At 33.9% G+C, this 17,608-nt stretch overlaps 1 protein-coding gene and 1 non-coding gene across 3 annotated transcripts; both read right to left on the reverse strand.

Annotated features, from left to right (window-relative positions):
• Positions 1-6,240: 6,240 nt before the first annotated feature.
• TRNAR-CCU (transfer RNA arginine (anticodon CCU)) lies at positions 6,241-6,313 on the reverse strand. Its single transcript has one exon. It is a non-coding gene; the product is annotated as a tRNA-Arg (tRNA).
• Positions 6,314-6,631: 318 nt separating this feature from the next.
• On the reverse strand, positions 6,632-16,233 carry LOC108863198 (ubiquitin C-terminal hydrolase 13). 2 transcript variants are annotated; one of them, XM_018637535.2, is made up of 32 exons: positions 16,077-16,233; positions 15,722-15,788; positions 15,429-15,585; positions 15,182-15,339; positions 14,578-14,843; positions 14,263-14,481; positions 14,063-14,171; positions 13,833-13,948; positions 13,427-13,525; positions 13,200-13,309; positions 12,847-12,921; positions 12,333-12,411; positions 12,094-12,240; positions 11,941-12,021; positions 11,720-11,839; positions 11,304-11,426; positions 10,514-10,591; positions 10,312-10,400; positions 10,003-10,111; positions 9,844-9,912; positions 9,653-9,760; positions 9,348-9,403; positions 9,100-9,277; positions 8,908-9,009; positions 8,750-8,821; positions 8,510-8,575; positions 8,290-8,355; positions 7,743-7,823; positions 7,544-7,660; positions 7,343-7,417; positions 7,175-7,261; positions 6,632-7,085 (listed from the first exon to the last, which is right to left on the reverse strand). In XM_018637535.2, exons 1-32 carry the CDS (start codon positions 16,104-16,106, stop codon positions 7,044-7,046), a joined length of 3,351 nt encoding a protein of 1,116 aa, XP_018493037.1. In that variant the 5' UTR covers positions 16,107-16,233; the 3' UTR covers positions 6,632-7,043. The 2 variants fall into 2 exon arrangements, with proteins under 2 accessions (XP_018493037.1, XP_018493038.1); XM_018637536.2 differs by having other exon boundaries at positions 15,722-15,785; positions 16,077-16,211.
• Between the last annotated feature and the right edge of the window lie 1,375 nt (positions 16,234-17,608).

Genomic DNA, 17,608 nt, shown 5'->3' on the forward strand with positions numbered 1-17,608 from the left:
CCATGGACAAACCATCAAAACCACTAACTTATTAATTTAAATGATTTAAATACTAACCTAATTTATTTGTCAAATGTGTTGAGTTAATCCATAATCCATATAAACCTAAAATTATTTGTATATGGTTTGGTTTAAGTTAGTTTATCCATTTTGACACCTCTAGTTAAAAACATTATCCATGTTTAGCATCCATTAATTACATTCTTTGTTTTCCCTTCATTAATCTATTAACTATTAATCTAATTAGGGGTGGACGTTCAAGTTCGGGTTCTGTTTAGATTTATTCGGGTTTCGGATTTTCAGGATTAAAGATTCAGTCCTATACGGGTATTTCTAAATTTTGGTCGGATCTTTGCGGGTTCGATTCCGGTTTCAGATAACCCTTTTAAATTTTAAAATTCATTATATACTTTAAATTTTCAAAATATATAAACAAAATAGTATATTACATATAAATTTAAATAAAATATGGTAAAATACTTAAACTTAACATATAAATTGATTTTGGTTTGAATATTTTGATAGAGAATCAATAGATTTTTAAAATATTTTTGGTGTTTTGAGTATATTTTAGCTATTTTAGACATTTACTTTTGATTATTTGTATACATTTTCAAGTATTTTGGACAACTTAAGAATATCTTCTATATTCTGAATATTATAATATACATTAAATCTAAAAATAATTAATATATTTAGGTATATAAATCTGTTTTGGATATATTCGGGTACCCAAAATATTTTTGTTTGGATCAGATTCGGTTTTGGTTCTCTAAATATTAAAATTTTAACCTGTTCAAATATTTAATCAATTTCAATTTGAATTTGGTATTACCTTTTTAGATCAGATTCGGTTTAATTCTTCGCATTCAGTTTAATTATTTTTTGCTCAGCTCTAGTTCCAATTGACTCGAATATTAGTAAGAATGTAATATCTGTCATTAAAAATTTGACCGAAAAAACTTTCCTAAGATTAAATGTTTGGTTGTTTATATCATTGACTATAGACATAAATGTTTTATGTCTTAGTCTTTTTTTTTGGTAAAATTTCATGTCTTAGTCTTTGGGATTAAATATCGTTGAAAACACAATCTAGGAAATACTTTAATTATTTTCTGAAATATTCTTTAATTAGAGAAGATAGATGGGAGCTAAAAGTTTCATTCTTCATATATAAATACTACATGGATTCTCAAGAGTAAATCATCCATGGTTGGTTTCAATATTATAACTATTTAGCAAAAAAGAAAAATATCCAAACAATAAAAATAATTCACTAGATATAGATAACATTGCAATGACGAGTATTGCATCATCCTCGAAACGTACCCTTGTCATCGATTTGAACTCAAGCCCACCCATGGAAGAGCCTAATACTGACGTATTAGAACAAAATGTCGATCATTTGGTGGAAGATCCAGGTAAAATAAATAACAATACAGTTACAAAAAAAAATTAAATAACAATATTTATTTACTAAATCTAAGATGTATGTCATAATGACAATTTTCATATTCTATATATGTACGTTTGTTCAATCCAAAGCCAGTACTGTAACCTAATATCTTAATCAAACAAATAAATTTACGTAAATAATTTCATTTATAACAAAAATAGTATGAAGAATTATGTTAAAATAATAAATAAAAGCATGCATATTGGAATATTGAATGCACTTATTCAATTTTTGTTGAGATTGTTTGCATGACTCGTAAAAACATGGACACTATCATGGATTGGATTGTTTGAGTAGAAAGTACTTTTGTTAATTCGCGTGTTAACTATTTTGTACCAGCACCAGCAGGAGCTGATAATGTCAATGGCAATCTTAAAAGGAAAAGACAATATATCACTACTCATAAAAAAGATTTAATTTTCAATGCTTTGTGGGAAAGAAGTTTATATGGAAAACTGCAAAAGAATGCCGCAAAAGAGGTATCAGAATTGTTTTCGATTAATACTCGAACGGCTTATAGGATATGGAGACAAGCAAAAGATCATCCTGGTGATTTCATCCATATGTGCGTGAAATTGCAAAATTAAATCATTACAAAAGGTTGGTGAAACCCTGGAGTCGATGTGAGTCACTATGAAAGAAGATATTTTACTATAACATTGAAATGCTTTAAGAAAAAAAAAGTAGCAAGATGTTGATTTTGTTTATCTATGTTGAACCTTTCGTTGTTTGCTTCATGAACTAATTTTGTAATATGTATTATATCGTACATGTTAATGAAATTTTGTTCTTTTTTCTTTGAAATATACATGATCTCGTACGACACGCTAAGGGCAACACTGAAAATGTGATGGTTTTCCATTGCATTTGCTAATCCAAAATTTAAATGATAAGTTGACTCCAGTCTTTTTCGTTTGTCATTTTTCTTACTTACATTAATACGAATCAATATAGAGAAGATGAAGTTCTGGAAATAAAACCACCGTTATGAGAGAGAGAAAAAAAAAATCTTTGATAGAAAGAAAAAATGTTCTTTAAACTCATAAATGAGAACCCCAAGAAGCAAAATAAAATTAATAACATTTAACAGGATGACATTAGTACTGTAACAAGATAACTCCTTAAGGTAACAACACCCCAAACATGTCTATGTTTTGTTGCATGGATTAGAGAACCAAAACAATGGGGGTGATTGGTTGGGCTATTGTTGTAAAAATTTAGCTTTAAAATTTGGGTTGTAGGTGTTTTAGCTATACCTGTAATTTTGTTGCTGTAATTTTATCAAAATACAATATGATTGGCAATATATTAAAAAATTGTAGCTGTAAATTTTTGGTTATAATATTATAATGTAGTATATACAAAACTTTTATGTTATTAAAATCCCCAAAACTTAATAGATTATAATAAAAACCATCTAACAATAGTAAAACCACTATCTAAATAATAGTAAATTTTACCTACGAAAAATCCATAAATTCATTGCAATTTCGTCACGAAAACTCTCCATGTATTGTTTAGAATCGACCACTTGGACATCTTCAGATATTTCAATCTCCTCATTTAACGTTGTTTGATGGTTGCCACCTTGCTCTCAGTTTGCTTCAAAGTGAGGATCTGTTATAGTTGATTTTCGTACAAAGTTATGAAGAGTTGTCGTTGCTGCCACGAGTTTTTTTGTCGTCTGAATATCATATCTTGCTCTGTCTTGTATTGTCTTCCATTTTCTTTACACACTCCAAATGTTCTTTCAATATGGACTTACAGCTCGTGTTTGAAAAGTATATAACGACCTCTCGGTTTTTGTATCTTATGATGATAGATTAGAAGATCAATTACTAGTTCTTATATAAGTTTTACGGTAGGGTTTTCTTTCTTTGATGTTTGATTATTTCTTTTTTTTATTAAGTGATAATTTCTGTTTTTAAATTTATCTAATAAGTATGAATTCTTTTTTTTCCTTTAAAATTTCTACAGCCTAAATAATAGGGATGCATAATTTTGAACTAAAATAAATAAAAAAGGATTTTTTTTTTTGCTATAACTTTGAAAAAGAAATATATATCTTGATTGGTAAATTTTGCTGTAACTTTAAATTTTAAAATTAAAGTTACATCATGATTGGTTAGATATGTTGCTTTAAAAATAAATAGAACTAAAGTAGTAAGTTAAATTCTAACCAATCACCCAGCAATATGAATTAGGTCAGTTCTATAGATGTTCTCTCCGTTTTGGTGATCTCATTTATGCGGTTGAAGTTGTGAGGAAATAATTGCAGGATAACAATTAGGAAACTTGGGAATCAAAACTATATATTCCATATTCTTGACACATTTACTAGAACCTGGATTCTTTTACGGGGCTTATGGCATGTTGCTAATTGTCTGATGTGTGTTGCATCTTGGACACCGGAAACTTTTTTTTTTTTTTGAAACTGAACGACACCGGAAACTTCTTTAGCGATTTTTGAGTCAAATCATTCTGGTATAGATAACTCTAAAGAAGATTTCAAACATTTTACATTCTATCCCTAGAATACGTCAAATAGCTTTGGGTCTAGCTGCTCATATGACAACTCATAAACCCAGATAATACTTCATTCTATTTGGCGAAACTAAGATTTTGGTTGAGATGGAATTGAGTAAAGTTTATTTTTCAAGAACGGTTGCAGATGATGAAAATGAATTTATGTACATGGTTGATGTTGATTATGCTTTGTTGCCTTCTAAATGTGAAAGATGTGGTGGTCACCTTAAACACAGAGTTAAACACTACTTGCAATCTGCCAGTGAATCTCTCATAAGTTACCACTGACCTTTCTGAAAATTCCTCCAATAGTGGCATTGTGGTTGCAGCTAATGAGACCAAAAATTCCTAGCAGGTCAGGCATCACAGTTATCATTCAAGCATTCCTCTTGATGCAAGTACTAATCAAATGAAGTCCACATAGTTAATTATGGTGATGTACATGATCTGGTTTCCTTAAATACTATTTCGGGATTTGAGAACATGAATGTCTCATGTAATTATATATTCCCTTAGTTTTTTAATATAAGTTGTTAGGAGAAACTTTTTTGTTCCAAATTATATGACGTTTTCAGTTTTTATGTAAAATTTATTAAAAATTAATATTATTTGATCAGTGATAATATATATTCTATTTTGTTATTGTTTAGATTATGGTTAGGTAAACAATCAATGATGTTTTTGTTTAGAAAATGTAAAAAAAAAAAATCTTAATGTATTGTATGTGTCTAAATCTGAAACTGACTTATATTAAAAACGGAAGGAATATATCAATGAATTTATTAAAAATCTGATTATGGTGTCTGCCCCAACGCTGCCACTTAATGCCATATACATATACTTTGATAGCTCATGCAACACCTATGGTCCAGAAGGATAGCAGTAGAATAGGTGAGCATGATTTAGGTTCAAACAAGTTTGCCTCATTAGTCTCTTTGAAAGAAGAAGATTTAGCAGATGCTGACAAATAAACATATTCGATGGATGTTATGACACAAATAGAAAGAAAATCATTTGAGAAAGACCTGTTAAACCATCAGCAAAAGCCAGGAAAATGCAGTACTTGCAATCCACGGTTGTGAACATTATTCAGCTTCCTTTTCAAAGCTGTTAACTTTTTCGCATATAACCAAAAATTATTCAATTATAATTGCAGTATCCTAAACTCCAAATCTTTCTCTGTCAAAATAAAGTTAGGGTTTACTTTTTGTTGATATAATGAACTTATCTTCTAGCTATATTGAGTTATGAGTTATGAGTTATCATAACTCAATATAGCTAGAAGATAACTGATAACTTAAAAGTTATGAAAGGTATTATTTTTCTAATTACATTAAAATAAAAACCGAAATTTAATTTAAAATCTATACTAAATGACATTTATGACTTCATTTTTTAATTAATGGTTAAGTAATATATGGGTGATTAGTAATAGACTTTTAGGTTTATAAATGTTTTGAGAATAACTAATCTTTTTTGGCTAAGTGTATTATTATTTTTTTTGTAACAATGTTTTTTTTTGATAATATTTTTTTGTAACAATGTTAAGACTAAGTGTTTTATTTTTCAACAAACAAACATACAAACTATCACAGTGAACAGTTTTGGGAAGCATGGGGAGAATTAAGCACAAACTTAATATAGATTTTTAAGAAGCAAACAATACTTGGTAGTAGAAAAAGGGAAATACAAAAAAGAAGCAAAAAAAATCTAGGAACTCTGTTAATAGAAACTCCCCCGACCTCCACATACCGGCTTTAACTACGAGTCATCCAGTCCATAATCTATTGTTCTTGGACCTTTTGAGTTAGTTTAAGTTGCCTACTTGCTTTTCATATATCCTTGCATACCAAGGATATACTGATCATTTGGAATGAAGCTTTGAGTTATATAGAGATTGATGCATGGGGTGCCTCAACTTTCATACACCTTGTTGATGATGCTTAGCTGAGGATTTCTAGGTTCCCTAATTTGAGTTTCTTCCTGAGAGTGATCCAATGCCTATCGGACGAGAGGGAAGCGGGTCTACTGTCACAAAGTTTCTTGAGATCCCATGCGAGAAGAATCACCAACGATCTGAATAGGCTTACACAGTTACACCAAGCTCTTTAGAAGATAGCATAGCTTTAGGCACTGTAACAGAAGGGAATAGTGATTAGGGGATGTGAGTCATGTGACAAAAGAATGAAGTATGGAAAAGAAAGAAAAAAAAAAGTCTGGAAAATGTTTTAAAAAAGGGAAATAGATAAAAATGTTTGCGCGCCAGGTAGGGGTCGAACCTACGGCCTTCTGCTTAGGAAACAGACGCTCTATCCACTGAGCTACAGGCGCAATTAACAAGTGTCTACGGATATAATTATTCGAAATGTATCTCCTTTGAACGTAGAACTGAACCTTTTTCTCAAGTTCCAAACTAGACCATCACAACTACTTATCTAGCGTCTTTACTAAGAACTTTACATGTCATGTTTGTGATTCTAAGTGCCATCGAAATATAAGCTTATACTAAGATAACTTTTATGGTGAAATTTTCCTTAATCTAATACTGTTCGTGTTTATCTATTGTTAAGTGCTTAGTTTTATTTAAGTAAGGCTTGGCGGCGATAATTTCAAAAACTCAAGAGGAACAGTCTAACAGATAACATCAAATCAACAAGAAAAGAATAGAATATATTTTAGATATTTTTTGAACATAGAAAAACTGTACCCGGGAAAATAGACAATCCTAATTGAGAACCAAAAAGGCCAACGCCCTCCCAAATACAAGAACGGAGCTCTCGTCTTCAAAATGATAATTTTGAGTATAGTCTCAGAGAAATACCAATATCAACACCAAAATAGTACTTGGAAGCCAGATAGAGCACCGCACCACACTTACTACCGTCAGGGCCCAAAATAAAAACCCTTTTCCTTAAAAAGATATATTTAATTTTTGGTTATCAAGAAAATCTAAAGTGAGGACCCCTCTCTATATCCCTACTACTCCTCATACCAAAACCACCCTTTAATGATCTTCCTCCATGGATAGCCACGTATCCTCTCTCTGTCTCTCTTGCTCCTCCTAATTGTATATTTTCACCGGCTTCTCATAAGCGTGTCGATTCTACAACCAAAGAGCATTCAAACATATTAATAACAGACAGAGGAAGAGCCTTTAGAGAGAGAAACAGAGACAGAAGATGCCTTCTTTACCTGATTTGCAGCATAAGCCCTTTTAGGAGCATTATCAATGTGCTCCAACCCAAGATACTGCTCCCACGCACCATATACATCTCTTCTCTGTAGTTTTCCATAAACAGAAGAGGATTGAATATCGAATTTTCTTGTGAGCAATAAGCAAGGTTAAGAAGTTCTTATGACCTGAAAGCGATCATAAACGATATCTGTGTCCTGCAAGTAGTCGGGACGTCCCATTGAGAAAGAAGCAAACTTCCACTGGGTGTGACAGAGAGGATAAAAAAAAACGAATTAACAATAACCCAATCTTGTCACCACTTATAACAACAAATTAACATTCCAGTAAGCTACTAACACAATCAGCGTCAACAAAGACTTGCATACCTTGGCGAAGTCCTCATCAGGTACATGGAGTTTCTTTTGGATACGGGGCTTGATTTCTTCTAAAGTTTCACCTTCGTGGATTACCTGAAAGAACGGCTCCCCGAAATTTTGTACTTGCTGCAAAAGGAACAATGGTTAAAAAAAAGTAATCGACACCTCAAATAACTTTATTAAGTAACTTAAGCTTGATAGGGACTACCGATTGGTTTTGTTCTTTAGTAAAATGGTACACATGGACTAATCGATCACCGGGACCAATATTCTTCTCTTCCTCAGGTATCTGAGATTTCACAAAATAGTAAAAGAAGAAATTCAAAAGTCGATAACCAGCGTATGAACATGCCACTGTATTGAATTAGTGTAGCTCAACACAACCATTCATCTCAAGCATTCAAATAGCCTATACAACTAGGTATTATGTGGTGTATGCTTCTCTAAAGCAATCCATGTGATCTACCCCCTCCTAAAAGACTCCACTACATCGCAACAGCAAATAAATAATCTCCTTTAATTACAGAAATACTTCAACCACCATAGCAAGATTATCACATCATTATAAGTTTTTCAAATCTGAAACTATAGAAAGAAAATAGGCAAAAAGTTCAAAGAAACAAGAATCAACATCTGAAGGGAAACAAGAAAAAAAATCAAATAAAGAATCAATAGGCCACAAGAGAGACAGAAAATACAGCAAAACGTGGACAAAGACAGAACTAGAGGAAAGAAGGCGAAGCCTGGTGATATACCTCCTCTGCTCGTAAAGTCCAGTACTGGTCATTGATATTCTCAATTCTTTCCGTAGATGTAAAGATCTGCAAAGCGTAACATTAGATCAAAATTTGCCAAGTTTCAGAAGATCGCCAAATTGCATCACACAAAATGTGTTAAAAGTCTACAGACCATCATATTAAAATAGTAAAGACAAAACTTAAAAACAAAATAAAAGAGAAGAATTTAGCCTGTTACCTTGTAAATCTTGTGGAAAAACACCTCTAGCAACCTCAGTTCTGCATCAGGATGCGATAACTCCACCTGATGAACAAGAGTATACTTTATTTAAACTCGAAAAATATTAAACCAGTAATTGAATGTAACAGAACCATTTAAGAAAACAAGCTCTATCTCCGGAGGAGGAAAAGCTTAATGTGGCCAGCACGTAAAAATACATGCAATAATAGAACAAGATTGCAAGTATAGTGAAACCACCTTTGTTTTAAGCTCCTTAATAACATCTCCCACAGTACTCTGTTTAGGAAGCCTGATATTGTGGATTACCACCTGCAAATTCAATACTTCTGAGGTTCAAAGACAATTACGTGTATTAAAGAAAGATAAGTTTGCACAACTGTAAGTTCAACACGTACCTCGTCCTTTGTAGCATGATGGAAAGCTACCTTTAGAGTCTTAAGACCTTGCAATTCTGGAAGAGGAATGTCCAGAACTTCATAATACAAAATGTCAGACGTCTGAAAAAACAAGAAGCAGTTATAATAAGCAAATCCGCATTGGAATGGAAATAAGAATATATACGCTCACTCAAAAATTACGAGAATCACCTGATTATAGTGAGCTAACATATCTGAAAGATGGTCTACTCCACGGTATTTGATAGGCTGGGGCTTGGGTTGCTGGGAGTAGCAATTGTGAGAAGTAAGCCTAATTTTCGATGGATCATCAAGGCCAAGCTTCTCAGCTAATCTTTCAACAACAACATCATATGTGTGCCGCTTTGACCTGAAAGTAGAAGCATTATGAATTCCAAAACTGGAATTTGCGATTTAATGTTGTCCATATAGGTACTTACAACTCCATAGTAAACTCATCTTCTTTTGGTTTTTCCAGAGTACGAAAGCGCACCACCTACGAGATAACAAACTTAAAGAGTATTATCACCTCATTAAGTCATCACACTGACAGGACAGAGGAGACGGAATATTTTCCAACTGTACCGCTAAAACATTGGATCCTCATATTTTTTACTTTGCCACGATTAATTAACAAATGCTGCAACTTAATAAAACTATAACAATCGTTGCTCTACTGTTGGTACAGCTTTAACACGACACTAGCCCAGTTCACTGTTGCCAACATTGCCCAGTCTAATTATACCTCTCGATTCTGTACATACTCCAAAAATGATGGTACATCCGGGTAAGGACATCCATTCTCCTGGATAGAAAGGGGTTTCTGAAAGCAAATGATATCTCCATCTTCAATCTGAAAGTAAGAAACACATTTAAAAAGAAAAAAAGAAACCAAACCATGAATCACTAAAGTTGCTACAATAAGAGCAACATTACTTGAGATAGTCTGAAAGAAGTCTTCTTATCCAGATGTTCGCACATGACATTGGGTTCAAACTTTATCTCCTGATAATGGGCACGGAAATCAAATCAATAGAATTTTCATGGCCAAAAAGTATGATGAGTTAGCCATAATTAAAAGGCACCAGCCCCTACCTCAAAAAGTTCTATTTCCTCATCAGGAGGAAAGCCAGCCATTTGATTCAATTGCCCTACTATATCCATCGGCTTAGTGGAGTTTTTCACCATGAGCCTGCCGACATATCTGCACCACATGACAAGTTTTGTAAGAATGTTGGGAGATGGAAATTTAAGTGAATAAAAACTTGAATAGGAGTACGGGTGACAGCTTCTTCATTCAGGAGGAAAATGATAGAAATAGTAGTCCTTTTAAGATTATAGGACCAGTATACCACCTTTCTTTGAATACATGTCATAGTGGAAACTGGTGGACACTTGAATTACCTTAGAACTGCATTCTCAGGGTCATAGAGCTTAAAGAAAAGGAGAATATCTTCAGATGACTTGTCTGGGGGAGGAATAGGACGTTCGTCCTAAATATATAAAGAATTTTTAAGACTATTTTTTCTCTTTGGAAAAATAGTTTCGAGAATTTCATTCAGGGAATTGAACCCAACAATCAAAATAGGCAACAAGGAAGTATTACCGGTCCGCGCACTATTTCCAGAAACAGCTTTAGTTCAGCATTGTTTGCCTTGTTACATGCCTCTCTTAAAAGTCCAACCTACAATAATGTCTTCAGAATTAAGTATTCTAAAACAGAGACACTGTTCTAAGATAACAAGCTGGCTTACACAAGCAATCTGATACACGCTATGGTATCACATACAGGAGAAAGAAGACCCAAAACTAATAATTTTCCTTAAAACATTATTGCAGATTTGGTAGTTTTACTATTCCTAGATATTAAGAAGTTTTCCAATTCTTATTACGTAGAGCTATGGGTTGTGTAGCTCTATATATACCTATCTAGTTATCAATAAAAAATCATCTTCCAGCATTAACCTTATTCTCAAGAGAGACTAGGGTTAAAGGAAGTTTTGCAATTTATAATTCTCTGTTCTTACTTACGTCACGACGGCACCGGTTACTCGAGCTCAGACAAGGAAACAGGCTCGTATCACAATCATGGGGGAGGGAGTTTGGCTTAGTACACTAACGATGACTCTAAAAAGTAAAAAATACGAGCTCATGGAAACAAGACACAGTTTCAGTTCGTGAGAAGCAAAAGAGTACCTAGGCATGACATATATGACAAAAAAGCCCACACCTAAGACAAGAATAATCCCAACTAGTAATATGTCTTAGAGCAGATAATTATACACAGATAAATAGTGAAGGCTTTAACAGGTTTTATTTCAAAAACAAATAATCCTATCTGAAAGACGCAACCAATATGCATGGAAGAACTACTTATATAGAAAAATATTTACTACCGTCTGTAATTCTTCGTGAGATAATAGGGGACGATTGAGCCGATAAGTATGGTTCTGCCGCTTTGCCCAAATCCAGAACCGCTGGAGCTGAACCGGGATACCAAATTCTTTGGCCACCTCCTCCTACATGAGGATAAATTTTAAACAGTGTTATAGCTACAAGTACACAAGATACCAGATGACCAGCAACAACTGGAAACTTCCCATCAAAACAACATCTTATTAAAAAAAACTTGAACAAATTAGATTCCGAACGATAGCAGATATTATTCAGAACAGAATCCTGAATCCCTGAAAACTATTCTTCTACTCCGAGATACATTAAGTTACTAAAGACAACTTTCTTCGCAAAACACGTATCCTGCCGAAGATTGAAAAAACACATTTTTGAATAAAATAGGAAGACCGACTCCTACCTTAAATAGTTGAAAGGGAGTCTGTTTCTGAATACGGAAACTCTTAACTTTTTCATGATCAACAAGATCAAAATATATATTCTTTCCAATTTGCTCAGTGATGTCTTCATCTCTTGAGACCTGTATAAATAGCATAAATTGCATTAGTAACATCAGTATCAAATATATACCAGAAACAGAACTAGATCTGGTTAGAAACCCAATTTAAGAAAATAGAAAACCTTGATTGTCGTGAAAAGATGAGCTTGAGCCTTATATTTTCTTTTATCTTCCTTTTCTTCTTGTTCTTTTTTTAGTCTCACCTGTCAGACCATGTTAAAGTCATTCAGGTAATACCAAGACAGATAAACAGAGGAAGAGTAAATGAATTTTACCCGTAAATGTTCTGCAATGTCCTTTTCATCAACGTTGCAGATTATTTTATCCTTGTCACTTTCCCGGATATAAACAAGCATGTATGCGTTCGAGTATTTTGTGAACTTAAAAGGTGGGTTATTTAAACCAGGATTATTCTGTGGTAACTGCAGCCAAACCAAATTTGATAGTTCAAGAACTGAGAAAAATAAGACTTACAAAGCAAATATAGAAATAAAACCTAGAAAGAGAGCGCTACCTCTTCCTCACCACCATATTGCTCTTCCAGAGCCCTTTTCACATCTTCCTTAGTCACCCGTTCATCATCAAATTTATACCTGGAAAGCAAGAAGTTTAGGTAGTCTACAAGAAAAGCACGGTAGTCTACAAGTAAAGCACAGAGTAATATGTTCATTAGTGTCATCTTAAACCACACTAAAAACCACAGAAAAATGCAACAATTATTCATTTCAAGTTTCAACTTATAATTGGGAGACGAGGGGACACAAGAAGAAACTACAAAGATCACTTATACAGTTAATCTCTATTTTCAAGTATGAAACTAATATCATTACACATAAGTTTAGAGATGTGGATAGAGAAGTCAAAAGAAATCTAATAGCATATCAAGTATCACAAGACATGGCTTCAACCGTGCTAGCCAAGATGATGAGTAAACTAGTTTTCAATTGAACTACTTCAAGCATTACATATACAAAACTTAATTTAGCAAAAAAAGAGATGGAGAGGTGGAGACATAGAAGGATAGATACCACTGGTCTGAGAGAGTCGGCCTAATAAAAGCATAATAGTGCCCTCCATGCACTCCGCCACTATGAACTAAGACACTGCACAAAAATGGTAAAAAGTTCAAGCAGGCAGGCAACACGAAAAAATACTACAACATAATTCATATTGCATTAAACGATCATAAAAGAAATTTAAATGACCATATATGAAGGAAATCTAAGTTCCAACAACCAGATTCCCTGAGAAGGAAAACCTAGCAGAGAATCAAAAAAGAACTTGATACTTAAAGAAAACATCCTACCATATTTATGAATAGTCCTGATTGAATCTACTGTAGCTCAAGTTATAAAAGCTAAGATACAACTGAAATATATACCTGTGGAGTGTGTATAGATTACGGACACTCTTGTCAGCATCAGGGGATAAATACTTTCTATTATCTCTGTCGAGATCCAGTTCAAGAGGAAACTCATATCGATCATTTATCTGTAAATAGAGATATGTCAGCACCTACAGACTGATATTAGTGAAGAGTCGCACAGTCAGTACTACTATATGCTGACTTTCTGACTATGTTGGCTTAGAGGAACTTCAAATACTAACCTTCACCATTGTGTCTCGCATAAAATCATATTCAAACCTCTTGAGCTGAAGTTGAAGTACGGGTGGAAAGTCTATAAACAAAACACCTTTTTTTGCATCCTGAAAACAAGAAATTATTCAAATATAGGATATAAATGGACTAAGCAACTATGAATCAAATACAATTTTATTTAAGTTCAAACAATGATACTTCATAATGCTTTCTACAAATTCCTAACATAGCTTGCTTGATAGCATGCAGACGCAATACAAATCCTACACCATAGAATATACAGACAACTAGATCGATGGGTACTCAAATAAAGACTTTAACAATTACTCAACGTTCTCCAGAACCAAAATATGAGAAGGAACGAAAGAGGACAGCTTTGACAACATAAAAATGAAAAGCGAAAAGACAGACAACCTGTAAATCATGTCCTTCTGCATGGTATTTGTTGTCACCTTCAAGGCGTTCAACTTCAACATACTTGTCAAAAGAATCATATACATCTTTGCAGCCTTTAACATCAAGCTGGAGGTCTGCCAATAGACAAATTGCACGCATGTGAAGTTAGTTTATTAAATCATATTAGCTTCTGAAAAAAAATACGAAGCCAGGACAATGGGACATATGTCACTGTTTTAATTACATACCATAGAATGATTCTTTCCGTGTAGATTTGTAATCTACATTGATGCACTCAATGTAATTCATGTGGTGACCCTCGAATAACTTCTGTATAGTTCCCTCCACAACAGTTCCCTTGAAAAAGAATAAAAAACATATATATTTAAACACACAAATCACTAACAGAGAATGGAAGAATCAAGAAAGGCCACCGCAGAAGAAGAACCTTCATTTTGTCCTCAAGCTTTTCACAGAGAACTCGGTTGAGTTCTTGAACATCATGTTGCATGAATGAATCATATGTATCCCAACCAAACGACTTGGTTAGCTCTTTTGTAGCTACACTGGTATCATTATACTGAAGCTTATAAAACAAACTCTGGAGCGCCAATGGGATACTCGCCGTAGGTGCATCAGTCTCAGTTGTTGGCATGTGGTAAACAGCCTACAAGAAAAGAGCATTATTCAGATGGCTTTATCCAGAATTTGGAGAAATCGTGTTTTGCAAATTGAAAAGAATAAAACAAGACATGCATCCCACCTTTCTAAAGTAAGGTATGTGGTATAACGTCTGCAGGAGAGAATTCATGTAGCAGGTAGCACCTTGGTTTTTTAGTCCAACAAAACCAGTCTCTTTTTTTGAGTCATATGACCAGTAATCAAGAACCTTCCGCACAGCAACTTCAGCTTCAATTAGAATAGTATCATTCACTAAATATCCACGAGTAGGATCGTAAAGCTCGCTGAGAGGCATGAATGATGTAAACCCCCAGTCGCTTTCTCTTGAATTGAATTGATGTTGGGTCTCTGCAACCATACAAAAGAAACAAATTACAATGAAAACTGCATCTACTTATCAGAACAGCTGGTTAACCAGAGATTTAAAGTAGCAATGTCACTGGCTGTTGAGAAAGTTCAAAGACGTGAAAATCGACATAGTGATCATTAACCATGCTTACTTCAACTCTCAGGTAAAGCATGGTAAATGTTAAAGAAAACAGTAGCTTGACTCAATCACAAGGTCTACCATATACTCTTTTTACATATCGTGATACACTTAACTTCGAGAAAGTAGAAACTTAGCCAGTACTTGCTCATTTAACGCATGCATTAAAAGTGCTAACAAAATAAACCAAAGAAGTTACCTTTTCTGATGGAATAACTGCTGTTGATTTGATTCACTAAAGTCAGGCCGAACTGTGAAAACCTGCTCCACCCATACGGCAAACTCGCAGCGTCAGCAACATCCAAGTACATGGACAAATGGTCAACATTGTTTCCTTTGGGAAAAATCAATACTCTCCTGCGATAGAAAACATCAGCTCACACAATGTCAGTCAACAAGAAGAGAAAAAAACGATATCGATTGCAAAAACGCATCGAAGCTATTACCATTTATGGCCTCCAACAACGAATACATCAGAGTAATGCTTCCTGGTGTTCAGCCTAGTGAAACCTGGGATAGTCCACGTGAACTTCATAGTGGGAGGCTCCTCCACAGGAGGACTCTCCACAGCGGTAGCAGCGGCAGCAGCCTCAGGTTGAGCAACTACATATGCATCAAACAGTGAAACATCATTTTCTACCCTTCAGCACTATCCCAAAGTGCTAAAGCATCTGCACCATCATCCAATCAGAGCAGAGAAAAAATGATACTACAACAAGCCGATCGAATTCAATTATACCTTCCATAGGCTGGGGTCCCTCGACCACATCAGAATGCGGAACGAGCATTTCCTCGTCCTCTTGCTGCTGCAATAAAACAAGATGAATAATAATCAGACTTATGACTTATCGAAACCCTAATCTCACAAACACGTGATCAGAAACGTCAAAACAGAAACCGCAATGGTCAAAATACACAAAATCGCAGTATCTTCTAGATGATTCTACAGCTTCGTATCCAAGGAATCAAAACCCTAACTGATCAGCCAAGCAACCAAAACCAAGCAGGTTCAGGTGAAAAAATTACGCTAAGAAACCTACGAACTTAGACTACAAATTGATACAACACACAATACGAGTCTAATCGGAGATTACATCAGGCGGCGGTGGAGTCACCGTAGTCATTCCACTGAGAGCGATTCAACGGTAGGATCGAGAGCGCCGAACTGAGGGAAAAAAAAAAGTTCAAACGGGAGAAGAAGAACAGAGAACTTGCAGAGAAGATCAATCAATCTCTACTTTCATACTCTTTCCGAAGGGGTGGTTACGATATTTTCAAAACGTTTGGGGGTTTGTATTGTAAATTTAAAAATTGTCTTTGAGGTACATATTTATATGTTCCCATGAGGTTTTCTTCAGTGAAACGTGACAGGCTAATGGGAATGCGACACTTGTGACTCTTAAGATGCTGATACCGAATAAAGTCTCTCCGCGTGGAAAAACAGTCACGTGACGGTGTGGGTGAAGCCTTTTTGGGGTAAATCTCCAAAAAAGGTATTTAGAAATACAACTTTCATAATATATTTTTTTTTGGTAAGAAGACTTTCATAATATTTTGACTGTCAATACTTTTTTTTTTGTCAATATTTTTTTTGGTAAGAAGACTTTCATAATATTGACTGTCAATACTTTACTCTTCTCAAGGTTTAAAATAAGGTATTTAGAAATACAACTTTCATATATTTTAGGAAAATACATTAAAGTAATTTACTAAGTGGATTTCACATTACTTAAAACGTGAATTATATACTAAAATAGTATAGATACACATCCACCTTCATTTATAAGTTTTATATCCTTTTACCAAAGAATCCAATTTTTATTTGTCAGTTGTTAATAAAGAATTAAATATTTATCAAAACAAGTATATAATATCCATTACTTAAGATTTTCAAAATGAAACATATTTTGCTAAGAATAGATTTATCAAAACATACATGGCAGTCCCAGTATTGTGTTACATGATAAGCCACCACGTCCATGTAATTAGAGTTTTCTATTCTTGTAAATATTATTATGTTCAATAAAAGAAATCCAATAATCCAAACCAACACCAAAGAAAAATAAGAATCGTATATGCAGTTCTTAGTTTATTCAATAAGATCAGCTAATATGCCATTTGGACATTAGATCCTGTGAACTTTGCGTTATGTGCAGATCATTGTTGCACATATATGTTTTTTTAACTTATATATGTTTACTATTGAATTTTGAGAAAATTATGTAATGTTATTATGATAAAAGTTGCCTTCCCTATGGTTTTAAGTTTTAAACCAAAGTGTGTTTTCTGTATGAATAAAAACGTATGTCGGTTTTCAGGCTCTGGAATGTTGCTTTCTTATCACCCACCAATAATGTCTCTAAATAGTATTTGCAGGTTGATCGTCCTCTCTCATTTGATCTTTATGTAACTCTTTTTCATTTTTTCAGTATTCCTATGATATATTTCGGTTGTCTTGTCTTCTTCATATTCTTACAACTTTGATGATGAAATCGACAATCATGCTAGTCATGGCGTTTTGTCCCCAGTCCGTTGTTTTGTATTGGGCTATTATTGACATAGGCTTTAACTTCAGCGATGGTTCCAATGAACACCTAGCACAAAGATTGATGTAACTACATTTTAC

The sequence above is a fragment of the Raphanus sativus genome, chromosome 5 (assembly GCF_000801105.2).
Source record: "Raphanus sativus cultivar WK10039 chromosome 5, ASM80110v3, whole genome shotgun sequence".
NCBI classification, from domain to species: Eukaryota; Viridiplantae; Streptophyta; class Magnoliopsida; order Brassicales; family Brassicaceae; genus Raphanus; species Raphanus sativus.

Bases quoted from the DNA above. Each gene is read 5' to 3' on its own strand.
- LOC108863198 (XM_018637535.2), bottom strand. From the start codon at position 16,106: ATGACTACGGTGACTCCACCGCCGCCTGAT. The intron at 14,844-15,181 runs GTAACTTCTTTG...GTATGGTTGCAG, and splicing joins CAGTTATTCCATCAGAAAAG to AGACCCAACATCAATTCAAT. The intron at 13,949-14,062 runs GTATGTAATTAA...GTCTATTGGCAG, and splicing joins ACGGAAAGAATCATTCTATG to ACCTCCAGCTTGATGTTAAA.